This window comes from Micropterus dolomieu, linkage group LG21, assembly GCF_021292245.1.
Source record: "Micropterus dolomieu isolate WLL.071019.BEF.003 ecotype Adirondacks linkage group LG21, ASM2129224v1, whole genome shotgun sequence".
NCBI lineage: Eukaryota > Metazoa > Chordata > Actinopteri > Centrarchiformes > Centrarchidae > Micropterus > Micropterus dolomieu.
Window position 1 is genome coordinate 1,867,301 of NC_060170.1, and position 15,751 is coordinate 1,883,051.

Here is a 15,751-nt window from a genome sequence, read left to right on the forward strand (position 1 = left end):
AACATTTCTTCTTAAATTATGATTTGAGTTGTGGACAACTATGACCACATGAATTAAAAAAATTTAACATTTCACTGCCCAAGTCAGCTATAACACAAGTCTTGTTCATTAGACTACATGCTGTACAGTATTTGTGGACAGATTTTGTCCCAGGATTTATTATGCATTTCTTCTTCTTCGTTGCATGATTTAGAATAAAAAGGTGAGAAATGAGTCTGTTCTGAGTTCTTCCTGCACTGCAGCAGCTAATAAAGTCCATTTAATCCCCAAAACGCTTTTCTTTTAGGCAGGCTGGAGCAGAAAACAACTCACCTTTCTCAAGTTGTACAGTAATGTCACATGTGTATGAAGGTGGATCAAACAAGCTAATCTTAAATGTCAAAGTAGAGAGGAGCCTAGTAGGCCTATTTATTTTCATTCACTACACAATATGAATAAGCTATGCAGACAGTTGTAAAGAAAGAACATCTTTTTCTTCTGTTCTCTACTTGTTATAGTTACACAGTATTAGGGATGTGGGCTGTATTAAAAGTATCCACTGTTCTCCCATGCTCTAACACACAGTAACGATGAAATGTGTGCTGTTCTCTCATTCTTCCTCTGTATGTACACATAAACAACAAGGCAGGGAAATATAAAAAGAGTTTATTTTATTGTTTGGGGGTTATTTGTTGCTCTCCTTCTTTTCCTCTGAAGAATATGGTTATGTTCTGAATGCCGTTTTTGTTGAAACAGCAGCTGAAAACTGCAGAGCAAAGAGCTGCTCCATGTGGGAGCATTTACCTTAAATACTCGAATAGGAGTGCACTCCAGATTTAGCTGTGGCTAACTGATGTGGCTCTCAGAAACAACTGCTCACTTTCCTGCAGTTCTGTGTACGTATAAGTCGCTAATTGAAAACTCTGTAGGTCAGAGTGTCCACATGAAAAGAGAAGGAAGACATGGCTGGTAGTGTCTTCAAACAGAGTTGCTAAACACCTCAGCGCACTGAAGGAAGCTATCTGACTGTGTGAAGAGCAGCTCGTTGATGTGTGCAAGCAGAGTAGGCCTAGAGCTCTCCCGTCTGACTGGTCCACCAATGGGCAGAAGTTGACCCCTTGAGACACAGCCCCTCCTCATTTGCATAATGAGGCAGAAATGCATACAGAAATGCAGGCAGAAATAAATACCATGGGTGAAAATAATTAAGGTAAAAAAAATACAAAGGAAGAATAAAACGGACAAAAATATTAAAACACACACACAAATACATTTAAAAAATAAGTAATTAATAAATAAAGTTGAAGATTATAACGGAGAATAAATAAATAAGGTAATTACAAAGGTGAATAAGTAAAGGCGCTAATTAAAATATATACATTTATGTCTCCTTGTATAATTTAATTACTACCTACATTTATTTATTTACTTTTTATTTTTTTGTGTATTTAATTGGATGCTTATTTATTGAGCATTTACTTATTTCTGTATTTATTTCTGACTGTGTCAGGATCAGTCCTCCATACCCTGCAGACATCTACACACCAATACCAATTTATATTCATAGCGGCAAGTGCTATGTAGCTTCACATAGGTGACACAGGAAGTGACATATAACACCTTCATGCGGCGTCGGAACCGCGTAGCAAATTCACAGCCGCACCGGCAGAGCTCCAGAATATGCAACTCGGCAAACTCACACCCGGACGCGCTACAAGTGCGAGGGCCCGCCCAATGCTGCTTGCAGCTTTAATTCTCTCTCATTGCAGCTTTAATTTAGTTTAGGTTTAGAGCTGATTAGTTGGTTAGATTCGAAGATAGCTGCAACTCCACCTCCTCTGCCTGTGCCTCAAGGAATGTGAGTATTAATATGACTGGAAGGGGTGGATTCATTTAGGCTAACATATTCTCCATCACCCAGCCAGGTTTCAGTAAGACAAAATAAATCAATATGACAATCTGATATTAGTTCATTTACTAATACACCTTTAGAAGAGAGAGATCTGATGTTTAAGAGTCCACATTTAACTCTCCTATTCCTTTGCACTATTGCTCTTGTGGTTTTAATTTTTATGAGGTTTTTATGCACAGTTCCTCTTCTGTTTATCTTTGATTTAAATAATTTCAATGGTCAGGGGACAGACACCGTCACTATAGGATTTTCACTAAGTAACTCCTGAAATGGAGGAGCAGAGAAGTGTGTTAGACTGCGACTCTGCCTCCTAGTCTCAACTCTGGGTTGTCATGGATTTGGTCCACTAATAAACTGGGCCAGATTTCTAGAAATGAGAGCTGCTCCTTCCCAAGTGGGATGGATGCCGTCTCTCCGAATCAGACCAGATCTTCCCCAGAAAGTCTGCCAATGATCTACAAAGCCCTCATCGTTTGCTGGACACCACCTCGACAACCAGCGGCAGAATGATGACATGCGGCTATACATGTCATCACTGGTCAGATTTGGCAGGGGTCCAGAGAAAACTACGGTGTCCGACATTGTTTTTTGCGTATGTACACACCGACTCAACATTAATCTTAGTGACCTCCGATTGGCATAACCGGGAGTCATTATCGCCGATGTGAATAACAATCTTACTGTATTTACGTTTATCCTTAGCCAGCAGTTTCAAATAAGACTCAATGTCGCCCGCTCTGGCCCCAAGGATGCACTTAACTATGGCCGCTGGCTTCGCTAACTTCACGTTTCTCAAAATAGAGCTGCCAATGATCAGAGTTGGTTTCTCAGCGGGTGTGTCGCTGAGTGGGGAAACGTGAACAGGTTGGTGGTGCCCCGTGGGCTTTGAATGCTTAAGACTATTCCTCCTTCGGACAGTCACCCAGCCACCCCTTCCTGGCTGCTCAGGAGATGCCGGGGGTCGGCTACCACAGGCTAACTCAGGCCGTTCCGCACCGACTACCAGGGACTGGCTAGCTACAGTAGCTAAAGACTATCTACCAAGGTTCGGAGCCGGACTTCTAAATCACTGAGCCTCGCCTCCATGACTACAAATAAACTACACTTATTACACATACCATTACCGCTAAAGGAAGCAGAGGAGTAACTGAACATCTGACACACCGAGCAGGAGAAAGTTGGAGAGGGAGAAGGAGAAGCCATCGCTAGTTGCTGAGCTAGTGTCGCTAACGGCTAAGCTAAAGTACTTCAGCGTTAGCTACCGAAACTTTTGAACAACTATGAGATTGAACAGCAGTTACTAAAAGATGGAAAAAAGTGAGTGCTTTGGCAAAATTACTCTAAGAATAAGTGTTTAGCGGACAGTTAGCCACTGTAATCAAACAAATTTAACTGGTATTTAGCGAGAGCAGCACAACACTCTACTAATAGACAAGCACCGGAAACGGAAATGAGTCAACATGCTTATCGCAGTACATTAGCCTTAACAGTAGACTACTTGGAGGTGCATGCCTTCTTGGCGGGCACGGAGAACTTGGCATAACACCTGTTATTGGGACAAGGAAAAAACAAACCGGAGCCCAACTCCTTTCCACCTGGTTTCATGCAGCCTTTAGATGTAAAAGCGGAACGGGATTAATAATCACTGAAGCAAACGGCATTTACTTTACTTTGGCATATTGTCTTACATTACAATACATACCTTATGTAGCCAAGGTAGAGGCCTAGCTCATACTGCACTAGTTTCATTTTTTATTATTCTATTTAATTTTTAGTTTTAGTTTCACAGCAGAAGAGTTCTTAATGCGACAAATATTTTATTCATTTTATGTTATTAGAGTACAAACACACCTCAAAAAAGCTATTGTATATTAAACTTGAAGGTTAATATTGTAATGTTTTATTAAAATCCGGTAACTTAATAATAATTTTCTCGGGCTTTAAATTCATACTGATTTCTATTATATGGCAGCAAAGTTGGCATTAAATTTCATCCTAGGTGGTCCAGTTACCCCTGACCTCAACCTTTGTTGGATAACTATGACCTGGATGGCTGAGAACCTTCACAGATCCTAGGTGGTATTAAAAAGGTCTTAAAATGTCATGAATTTAACTCTGAGTATCCTGGGGATACCCTGAAGATACTGAACGCCAAATTGCCCCCAATGGCTGTTCCATCGGTGTGTGAATATGTGTGAATGGTAGTTTCTGTTCTGAGCAGTTAGGCTCAGTGTATGAATGTGTGTAAATGTGACGAAGTGTAAAAGCGCTTTGAGTGGTCAGAAGACTTGAAAGGCACTATACAAGTACAGACCATTTACAATTATTACCTAGGAACAAAAGGGAATGCGTGGTACATAAGTTAGAAAGAATTTCAGCATTATAATTTGTTAACTATTCATTTTGACTTCCAATAATTATCATGTGATTTTAAAGGTATTATGCTGATGACACTATAATTTGGGGAAAACATCTACCTCAGGTTATTACCCCATTCATTTCACCATATTACCATTTTGTAAACCAAATATTACTCCAATAATACTATTTTATTGTCAGAAAGTTACAATACCAAAGTAATATTACTAAATAGATTTGTCTTGTTGCTATCTTTACATATATTTCTCCATTATTATCCTTTGTTTTTACCCCAGTCTAATATTACCCAGCTATACCCATTCTTAATATCGCACTATTAACTGGTTATTACTTTAGTAATTACATGGTATTAATTATTACCTCATTATCGAACTGTTACCCCACTATTACCATGTTATTACCAAGCTGTAAAGTGCTCCCAGTTTTCTAATACGATAAATTCAAACATGTGGCAAGATGCTATTACATTAAGAGTAACATGTTCTATGTGTGTCCCTCAGGTGAAGACAATAGGAGAGAGAATAGTTTTATACATCCTTAATCGTGTCATCTATAGAGCCAAGGAGATGAGCTCTGAGGAGCTTCCTTTTCTCTGCCATGGAGAAAAAGAAAATGCAAAAATCCTCTGGAATAATGGAGAGGGTGTTGGCTTCTACTCGGTCAAACCTTCAGGTAATTTATATGAAATAAATAGTTTGTAGTTATTTTATTCTTTCTTTCACTTGGTATATTTTAAGTAGAACAACCCACTTTTTTGAGCGGTTTCTATTCAGGTTTTAGAGCAAAACTGTGTGTGCTGATGTGGAAATATGATGCCAACTCTGTTTACTGCTAAGTTGTTTCAACCATGGTGAGATGTTTTAGACTGTCTGGCCCAAAACATGTGTGTAAATCCTGCTCACACTTTATATTAAACTTCAGGGATATTAATCTGTCTGGTTAGGAAGCATAAGCAATTGTGAATCTGTGTCACTTGCTCACAATTGCACAAAAGGTTCACTGGTGAGGCAACAGCAAGACAACCCCCAAAATGATTTTGCAGGTGGTGGCCAGCGACAGATGTTCTCTCCTTATCCTTCCTGACTGATTGTTGTCTAGTTTTGTGTTTTGCTAGTGTCCTTGTCACTACTGGTAGCATGTGGTGGTATCTGCATCCCATTCAGGTTGCATAGGTAGTCCAGCTCCTCCCAGATGACACATCCATACGTGTCATCGCAAGATTTGCTGTATCTCCCAGCACAGTCTCAAGAACATGGCCAAGGTACCAGGCAATGGGCCATTACATAAGAACTGGACAGGGCCCTAGAAGGGCATCAAACCAGCAGCAGTCCACATGGTCTGTTTCTAACTGAACTGTCAGAAACAGACTCCATGAGGGTGGCATGAGGGCCTGACGTCTTCTAGTGGTATCTGTGCTCACAGCCCAGCAATGTGTGGCTCGACTGGCATTTGCCAGAGAACACCAAAATTGGTAGGTCTACCATTAGCACCCCTCTTTCTTCACAGATGAGAGCAGGTTCACACTGAGCACATGTGACAGACATAAAAGAATCTGGAGACGCTGTGGTTTTGCAACATCATCCGGCATGACTGGTTTGGAGGTGGGTCAGTGATGGTCTGGGGAGGCTTATCCTTGGAGGGCCAGTGTGTGTAGGCAGTTCCTGGATGATGAAGGCATCAATGCCATTGACCGGCCCTCACGTTCCCCAGACCTGAATCCAATTGAGAACCTCTGGGACATTATTGGTGCATCTGGCGCCGCCAAGTAGCGCTACAGACTGTACAGGAGCTCACTGATGCCCTGATCCAGATCTGAGAGGAGATCACCCTCTCATCACCATCCACCGTCTCATCAGGAGCATGCCCAGAGGTTGTCGGGAGTGCAATTGTTGCGTCATTTTGTTCTCAGCAAATTATACAATGTACAGTAAAGATTTTGAGCTTTGAACTATTTCATTCATCGAGATCTGATGTGTGATTTAAGTGGTCCATTTATTTTTGTTAGCAGTATATATTTATATCCATAGAAGACTGATCTATATGTGATAAACTGTTGGTTTGTTCCTTTTTGACGCTGTTCTCATGAGTATGCTCATTTTTGTTTTCCTTGTCTCCTTTGTAGGCAGCATATGTAATTATTTTTCAACCAGAAACTATCAGCTACCTGTGATGGACTCCATATTTGTTAGAAAAAATCAGCGTGGTAAAGGCTTTGGCCTCCAGATGCTGGAGGACTTTGTGCTCAGTTTCCAAGAGGACTCTTTGGGCTTGAGGTACCCCCTCACACAATCCATGTATAAAGGTACATGATTCCACCCTACAGTTAGTGCACCTTAATGATATGTATTGCATGAATCTACTTTCTCACAGTCAGCAGCGTTTGTGCTGGTATTTGTATAGAACTATCAACAGTACATCACCTTAAGTTCAATGCACTTGTCTTTGGTCCTAGTGTGTGAGAAGTACCTGGGTCAGTACCCAGGAGACACAGATCTGCTTTGGGAGGTACAGAGCATAGGCGGGCCCAACCAGAGGACCAATATTGCCAGCAAGATTCAGGCCATTAATCTGAGTGGTAAGAAATAACCTGTACTTATTTAGCTAGACAGATAAATTGCATGGAATAGTATATTTCAAAAGATTTGACACCATAAAGATTGCATTTTAAATCATCTTGAAGTTATGAAATATCTAATCTAATTATGTAAATAATGCACTGTAAAATAATTTGACAAAATTTTTGTGTGTACCTCAGTGTACTAAGCATTCAAAGAGTGCATGTGTTATTCTGTTTCACAGCAGTATCAAAGAGTCTGTCATTCACGGAGAAATCACTTGTGATTACAGAAGTGACTGAAAAGGATGTGGTGATGGAGGCAATTACCACACAAATAAAAGAAGCTGAATCTATGAAATGCACTGTTGAAATTGTGGTACATTATTATAATTTCTTCCAGTTTGACAACTAAATTATTTTATAAACAAAAACATTCTAAAAGTAAAAGTAAAAATAATCTCTGTGATTTTGATTTTTAGGAGGAAGTGACATTGCTGAGAGCAACCAAAGGTCAACATTTCTTAATTTTACATTGTAACTTTTTAATTTAATAATGTAGATTGTTACAATTATACATTATTAACACTTTCAGAGGCTGAACTGCCTGTTGCATCCCGGGGAAGGAGTAGTGGCTCAAAGCAAAGGAAGATGGGAGAAAAGATCAAAGACGACAAGTTAGAAAAAGTTATCAGGTCAGTAATAGTTAAACCTGTCACTCCTGAAAACATCATAAATGCAATATTAAATGTTAAATTAATATTTCCATTTCAGATGTGTGAAATATGTATATAGTATATACCTCTCCATTGAAATTTCTGGAGATAAAGTCTAAAACATGATTGCTGATTTACAATCATATTTCCGTAGTCGAGTTGAAGCATTACAACAGTAACTCAACAAATGTTATTTCAGGAAATCATGTTGTTTAGATGGTGCAGAGCACACAACGTGTTTCTATCAACATGTTGATAGAAATAAATAATGAAAATGTTGGTCAAGCCATTTAGTCCTGTAAGGGCATCAACCTGACACTATTTCAGTTTCAAATATGAATATACAGTATGTATGTATGTAATGTCACAAATGGTCATATCACAAACTATCAAAACTAATATCACAGTGCTTGCACCACAATGCATTTAAGGAATAAAGCATGATACATAAATTTGGCTAGAAAGAAAGTTGGAAAGGAGAGAATGAGGCTCAATAATCCAAAATCTCTCACAAAAGCAGGCAGAATATTGAGTTCTAATGAACCAGTTTGATGAATGTAGAGGTGTGAAATGTAGTGCAAAGTGCTTTCAGTGGTCGGCTAGAATGGTGCTATACAAGTACAGTTCATGGAATAAACACAATCCACGAATACTACAGCTATGAACCCAAAGTAAACATTTTGCTATGACTTAATTGCAATAAACGGACCAAACTGATGCCGAAATAACTACAAAATGATGCCGATCTGTTAGACATATGAATTCATGCTTTGTCAGGTCTGTCAGCAAGACAGTAGAACAACAACTTCTAAAATGTTTGTTTTCTGAATTGAGTTTGAATCCATCAGGGCTATGCTTCACTAACTTGTTCACATTAAAGTACAACGATAGCTGGAATAAAGTTACAGACACATATTTTCTGCACTCACCAGGTAGTTCAACTTTCTCACTTTCTTTTCTTCAAGTAATGTTCTGTTTTGTCCAGTTTTTATATAAATATAAAGTAGTAGTCCAGCACAGCTCTCAGTGCCAACTAACACTAATAACAAATGTAAATGCTCCGTACTTGTATAGCGCCTTTCTAGTCTTTTCGACCACTCAAAGCGATTTTACACTACATCTGCACTCACCATTCATACACTGAGCCTAAGTGCTCATACGGAAACTAACATTCACACTGGTGGAATAGCCGCCACTGAAGATAAATCAACGTCGTAATCCCAAAAACTAGAAAGAAAAAGAAAACTAAAAACAGACCACCTTCAGTCAGCCAACAGTAAATTGTGTCCATAATAGAAACAGACGATCAGTACCACAGCATATCACCCATGTCACAAACAATCCAGAATTGGTGCTTCTCCCAACCACAAAAGCCTTAATCAGGAATAAGTGGGAAATATATCCTCTTAACAAATTGAAAATAACAGACCCCTTATTTTCCAAAATTTATTGGAGGACCCTCTGATCTTTTCCAATTTAAGAAAATATAAGATGTCTCTTGTCCAGTGAGTTCATGAGGGAGGTACTGCAGATTTCCATTTGGTCAATATTAATTGAGGGCTGTGGGTTTTGTTACCTATCTGTTCCATTGGAAGCATGTTAAGAAGGTATATTGTAATGGCCAGTATGAAGTATTATAGTAAGCAAAAACTGCCTCAATGTACATAGGAGCATGTATGAAGAATGTTGAGTGTTTGATGTTTGCCATCTTCTCAGAAATGATCTGCTGTGTTAGGTAAGTAGGTAGGTTTATTGTCACAATATAACAAGTTACAGAGTGAAAGTGAGTTTTGTAACTACATAGCAGACAACATATATTAATACAGAATCAATTATAAAAATGGTGAACAGAAATAAATTCTAATCAATGGAGCAGTGCTGAGGATGAATTTGAGTTTGAGTCTAGTGTCACACCATCAGATCCTTACATTAAAAAATCCTTGAAATTAACAAGTGATGTCCAAAATTTTTTAGAATCCAGGATATTGAAGCAGAAACCCGCAGAGAGGAGCAAGTTTATGCGCAACAGAAAACAGAACTGCATAATGTCTCTGAATTGGTGCTGACTAAGGTGTGTATATGAAAATTTTCATTTGCAGGCTTGCCTGTATGAACAGTACAGCAACGTGTTTGTGATTCAGTATTTATTATATTAATTATTTTTAGGGTATGTTTAGTGTGGCTACTGAAGAAAAAGGAGATGTAGTTGATACTGCACCTGAAGAAGAAGCAGCTACCATGCCAGAAAAACCAGCCACTGTCCTAGCCTCACAAGAGCTAGAAGAAGGTGATGTTACATCTACACTGACGACTGAGGAGCCACAAGTAGAAGATAATGCCACACCTGATCAGAAAAATACTTCTCACAAGTCACAGATAACAGTTGAGAATGTGGCATCAGAAATTGAGGAAGCAAAGGAAGCAGAGGAAAAGTGTCAGAAGAAAGACATTGCAATGCTGCTAGTCTCTGAAGAAGTTTTAGTGCACAAGGAAGCAAAATCTCAAAAAGTGGGAGAGGCAACTCAAATCAAGGTCACTGATGTAAATCCAGAAGAAAGAGTTACACAACATGTGGTAAGTCTGTCAACACATGCATCATCAGAGGATGGTGAAACTGTAAAAACAGGTAGAACAGCCATGAAAACTGCACAGAATGAAACCCCCAGACTGAGAACTCAACAGCACAGCAAACAAGAGGAGTGGGTAAAGGAGGAAACTACAGCCCACGATGGAGGGAGAGTTTTGAGAGGAAGAACTGTTATGACCATCCCCACACCAAAATGCAAATATACACAATACAGCCAGAAAGTGTGGGAAGAATTAGAGAAAGAGGTCAATGAATTGGCAGTGGAGAATGAGGTTTATACAGCTGATCTAGATGAGGGAGAAGAACCAGCAGAAATTACCTTCTTAAAAGAGGATGTAGTTGCTGTGGAGGAATTAAGAGAAGAAAAAAAGCAGCTGGAAGATGAACAACTAACAAATGAAGAGAAGACAGAGAAGCAAGAGAAGCCTGGGGTGGAAGATACACTAGTGAAGGGGAGTTCCACAGAGTTTAGAGAAACAGCAGCTGAATTTGAGAAAGAACAAAAGGGTGAGGAGGTAAAAACATCAGTGATACAGGATACACAAGAGGTCTCTGATGATGAGCTAGATGAGGTCACTATTGTGCAGAAGAGAGCTTTGAGAGGAAGACATAAAGTCACTAAGCCTACAAAACAAAGCAAAACACAAAAGGAAGAGTACGTAGATCTGGGAACAGGAAGTTCTGCAAGAGAAGAGAAAGCACTAGCAACAGACAAACAGATGGAGGAACACCACCAGATGAAACAAGAGGAGACAACTGACAAAACAGAAGATATATCAACCGAGGAATTAACTGTTGGGGAAGAAGGTACAATTCTAAAGGCAGAGGAAGCAGCAGAAGATGTGATACCTTCGAGTGTGGTGAACAAGGAGGTGCAGGGAGCGACTGAGACGATATCACTGATGGAAGCTGATAAGGAGGAAGTAGCAGATGACATGATACAAGAGCCTGACTCTGTTGCTGCTGCTTCAGAAACAGTAATACCTGATGAGGTCCTTGATGAGGCTGCCACATCAGTAGAGCCTCAGGAAAAGGACACAGACTCTGAAATCCCAAAGCTCCATGAAGCTACTGTCATTTTAGTGGACCTAAAAACAACCTGCCATCATCTTAGTGTGATGGAGGTAGATAAAACACTAGTTAATGAAGAGTATGTTCCAGAAAAGGAACGAGTGAAGCTGATAGCAGCAGAAGAGAAGGATGTTTCTCATTGTGTTGCAGATGAACAAACACCAGACACAGAAATGCTGGTATTGGAAGATAATAGAGGGGGAAAGGAGAAGAGTGCAGAGACTGCCAAGAAGGAAGACAGCTGTGGTGAAGAAAAGGAAGAATATGCTAATGTGGATGAGGAAAATAGTGAAGCAGAGGAATCACCAGTCACTGAAACAAGACTTTTTAGATGTGGAAGAAATGCAGTTAAAGCAAGTTGCAATTCCACAGGTAGAAGTAACCAACAGCAGAAGGAAGACAACATAGTGGATATTCTTTATATTACTAAAAAGGAGGTGGATGAAGCTGAAATAGGCAGTGTTGGGATGGAAGGACAGATTGAAGCTATGGCAAAGGATGCTGTCACGGTTACAGATCCAGTGGAGGAGAAACTGTCTGCAATTTCTGAGATGTGTGCAGATGCAAAGGCAGACTTTTCAGTAGTAGATAATGTAGTGGAAGAGCAATCAGAAGCCATATACAAGATATTTGCAGAAAGGGAGGTACAGACCTCAGGTGAAGAATGCGATCAAAGGAAGCTAGTCATGAGGGATGAGGAAGTGGAACTACCAGCAGTTGCTGTAACTAGATCTGTGAGAAGTGGTGGAAAGACATCCAAAGCGACTCTTAAAATTAGAGGCAAAAAGCAGCAAGATGAAGTGAAGGATGGAGGGGGAACTGAAGAAAAGAGTGCTGATGGAGATGAACCTCCAGTAGAATCAAGAATTCTGAGAAGGGGAACAAAATCTGTTTGTAGAAACCGCAAACAATTCCAGAAAGAGGACGAGGGACCAAAGGAATCAGCTGAAGAAGCAGAGGAAGAGGATGAAGAAGACACTGGGCTGGTATTAGCCGAAGAGCCACCAAAGGCTGGGAGTGAGGGGAAAGCCCCAGAGATAAATAAAATAGAGGTAAAGGAACTTGTTATTGTAGAAGTGGAAAAAGGAGTGTCAAAAGAATGGACAGTGACTGAAGATAAAGAGAACACAGCTGGAGTGACAGCTATTGAAGATAATTTAGTACAAGAAGGAGAGGCTGAGACACTGCATTACCCATTACCCAAACCCACCATTGACATAGCTATACTAATATCTAGTGAAGAGGAGGCAACACCTTCAGTAGCAACACCTTCAGCAGAGGAGCAACAGAGTGAAGAAATGGCACCCCAACTTTCTGATCTGCAAAGACTGACTGTAGTTGTAGTGGATCTGAAAAACCCACATCATGAAGTCATAATGAATGCGGAAGAAACAATGGCAGAGGAGAACATTGCTGTTGGAATGGAAAAAAATGATCTGGTGAAGGTGGAAGAGGAAGGGTTTGGGGAGAAGGTGAACATCACAATACAAGAAACAGGGGGGGGAGCTGAGGAAACAGCTAAAGAAGATGTGCCTAAAAGTGGTGATGACAAGGAAGTTTCAGAAATTAGAGAAGAGGAACCAGCTGAGAAACAACAGCAGATGATTGATCAGGACAAGGGAAACAGACTTAAAGAAAAGGATGTAACTCAAAACGTAGAAAATATATATCCAGAAATGGGTACAGAAGAGGTGGAGGCTGCCATGCAACAAAACACCTCAGAGGAGGGACAGGCCAGTAGTGCTGATGAGGGAAAGACCTCGGATGATGTTGCTGAGAAAGCGGTCACAACCATAGTAGAGCAAGAACAGTCAACTTCCACATCTGAAGTAGTGGGAACTGCAGCTGGAGAAAGTGCACAAGAGACACTGTTGATAACAAAGGACCACAAAGCAAAAGGTGCCTCTGAGGAAAAGGAAGCACCAGTTATTGAAACCAGAGTTCAGATAAGTCGTGAAAAAAAGACAGTGAGAGCCACAACAAAAAGCAAACCCACAAGAAGAAAAGATGATTGGCAAGACGAGGAGGCAACTGGGCAGAAAAGCACAGGAGATGAACCAACATTTGAAACAAGAGTTCTAAGAAAAGGAAGAAGGTCTGCTACTGCCACATATAGAAGTAACTTCAAAAGAGCCCGCACACAGTGTCAGACAGAGGAAGAGGGAGAAGAAGAAACTAAACTAGAGGAAAGCAGAGATCAGGTGATTGAAGTGAGCCATGAGAAGAAAGCTGCAGATCAGAAAGAAGAAAAAACAGGGCCAGAATTTAAGACCGAAAAAGTACAAGCTGTGGCAGAGAAATCACTGACACAGCAAGAGACATTAGAGGTGGAGCAGTCTGCTGTTTTAGATACATGTGTGGATAGACGGAGAGAGGCTTCTGTTAGGGAAAGTGCTGAAGAGACACCTGATACAGATGAAGGAAATGCTCCTGAGGAGGAAGAACATACTGAACCAAGAGTTCTAAGGAGCTATCGGATGGCAGTGAAAGCCACACCAAGATCCCGAAGAACAAAAAGCCAAAAGGAAGAAAATGATCAAGAGGGGACAATGGTAGGAAAGAGTGCTGATAAAGATGAGCCAGGAATAGAAACAAGAGTTCTGAGGAAGGGGAGGAGGTCTGCTCCTGCCACACATAGGTGTAAATCTAAAAGAGCTCGCAAACAGTGTAAGCCAGAGGAAGAGGGGGAAGCAGAAACTACTCTTGCTGAGGAGACTAATGGAGAGGAACAAGAGGCAGGGCATGAATTGCATGAGGAGAAAAAGGAGAAGGCTGAGGAAGAAAGAAAGAGTATGGAAATGAAGGTGAAGAAAGTAAAGAAGCTAAGCGAAGTGGAAGAGGAAGAAGTTGAGAGTGTGGCAGGAGGAGGGTCTGCTGTAGGAGCTAAAGAGCAGATGAAGGTTGCATTGACCAAGGGTACAGCAGTGCTTGGAAAAGAGGACAACAGCATGGCCGCTGGTGAGACTGGTACTGACACAGTTGAGAGAAACAGAGAGCTAAATGCTAAGAAACAAACAGAAACTATGGAAAAATCATCTACTGGAAAGCGGACAGGGCCTCCACCTGATATCACTGTAGAGGACCAGGAAAAGGAAACAGCTAATTTGATAGATGACAGGGTGGTAGAGACAGATGGTGAAGAACTAGCAACAGAAGAAATGGAATTACTAGAGGAAGAGCTAACAGAAAGTAAAGCTAAAACTGTGGACTACCCAGTAGTAGAAGACAGAAGTCTCAGAAGGATGATTGAAACTGGTGCAGACAAAGCAGAGGACAAAGCAGAAGAAAACACATTTCCAAAACGAACATCCATACGAAAAAGACCAAGAGTGGATTCCAAGGAAAAGGATGAGGAGGATGGGGGATGTGTGATTGTTGCAGCCACTGACGAGGAAGAGGATGATGTGGGATCAGATGAGGACAAAAACCACAAGAAAGCTGAATGTTCTGCTGATGAACTTATAGAGAAGCTAGAGGAAAGCAGTAGAGACCAAGATAATAACATGAGCGCTATTGAGAGTTCTAATGAAAAGATGGACATACTAAATTTATACAGATTAGATACAGAAGCAGGTATATGTCAAGAGGACAAGGAAGATGAGCAGAATGTGTCAAAGGAAAAGGTGGAACCTATAGAGATGGGTAAAAGAGTTTTAAGAGGGAGATCATTTCCTTCAGTAATAATCACTCCCCTGTCTAAATCCAGATTCCGCAGTGTTAAAGTTCAAAAATCAAAAGGGTCTTTGGCTGATGAAGAAAAGAGCCCTCAGTCATCTCAGAAGAGAAGTCTCCACAAGAAAAAATGGACTTAGGTAACACCAACACACAAATCTAAGTGTCACTGCAGAGTTTAGACTGTGCTGAATCCTATGATTCAAACTGACACAAAAATGCATTAAGTGTGCAGTTTTAAAATTTGGAAAACACAAAACAACAAAAAATGTTACCATATGTAATGTTTTACCAGGCCTTCTGTAGTGTGCATGCTTACAATGTAGACTGAAAAGCTACTGTATGTTTTTTATTTTGATTCAAAGCAAGTCTATGTATCTTTTAAAAGGAGAAATCACACACATTCTTCCTCTTGGAATGTGATTAGGGATGCACCAAATGTTCGGCCACCTAAATTAATTGGCCGAAAATAGAAAAAATAGCACTTTCAGTATTCGGTAAGTCAAATGACCGATTAAATTGTACCGAACAATTACGTTGACATGTCAGCAGTGTGGAAGCATTTTCAAGTGTCAGAGAAAGATACAAAAATCGCCGTTTGCAGACATCTTTCTGCTAAATTGTCTCCTATTCCACTCCATCTGTGGCTGACTTCTTAGAAAAGGCAACAAAACGGTCTGACCCGCTTTGAGTGTTTCTGTCACTTGTTTCTGAGAAGGCGGTTAAGCTAGCCGCACCTAAATTTGGAGTGCACACATATTCGAGCCTTTATGGTAACTGAAACGAACCAGAGCGAGCTGACAAGGGTCAGCAACTTTATCCTGTCATTAGGGCCCGAGCACGACCGTGCGAGGTCCCTATTGAAATTGCTCGGATTATTA

The 15,751-nt window shown here is 40.5% G+C and overlaps 1 protein-coding gene across 2 annotated transcripts in view; it reads left to right on the forward strand.

Moving 5' to 3' along the window:
- LOC123960743 overlaps window positions 1-15,614 on the forward strand; it is a 33,943-nt gene extending 18,329 nt beyond the window's left edge. For both annotated transcript variants that reach the window (XM_046035667.1, XM_046035665.1), the window contains exons 4-11: window positions 4,771-4,942; window positions 6,393-6,572; window positions 6,723-6,845; window positions 7,070-7,203; window positions 7,307-7,337; window positions 7,420-7,519; window positions 9,515-9,611; window positions 9,707-15,614. In XM_046035667.1, the coding sequence (XP_045891623.1) occupies window positions 4,771-4,942; window positions 6,393-6,572; window positions 6,723-6,845; window positions 7,070-7,203; window positions 7,307-7,337; window positions 7,420-7,519; window positions 9,515-9,611; window positions 9,707-15,010 (6,141 nt within the window). In that variant the 3' untranslated portion in view covers window positions 15,011-15,614. The remainder of the gene's footprint in view (window positions 1-4,770; window positions 4,943-6,392; window positions 6,573-6,722; window positions 6,846-7,069; window positions 7,204-7,306; window positions 7,338-7,419; window positions 7,520-9,514; window positions 9,612-9,706) is intronic.
- Window positions 15,615-15,751: the final 137 nt, after the last annotated feature.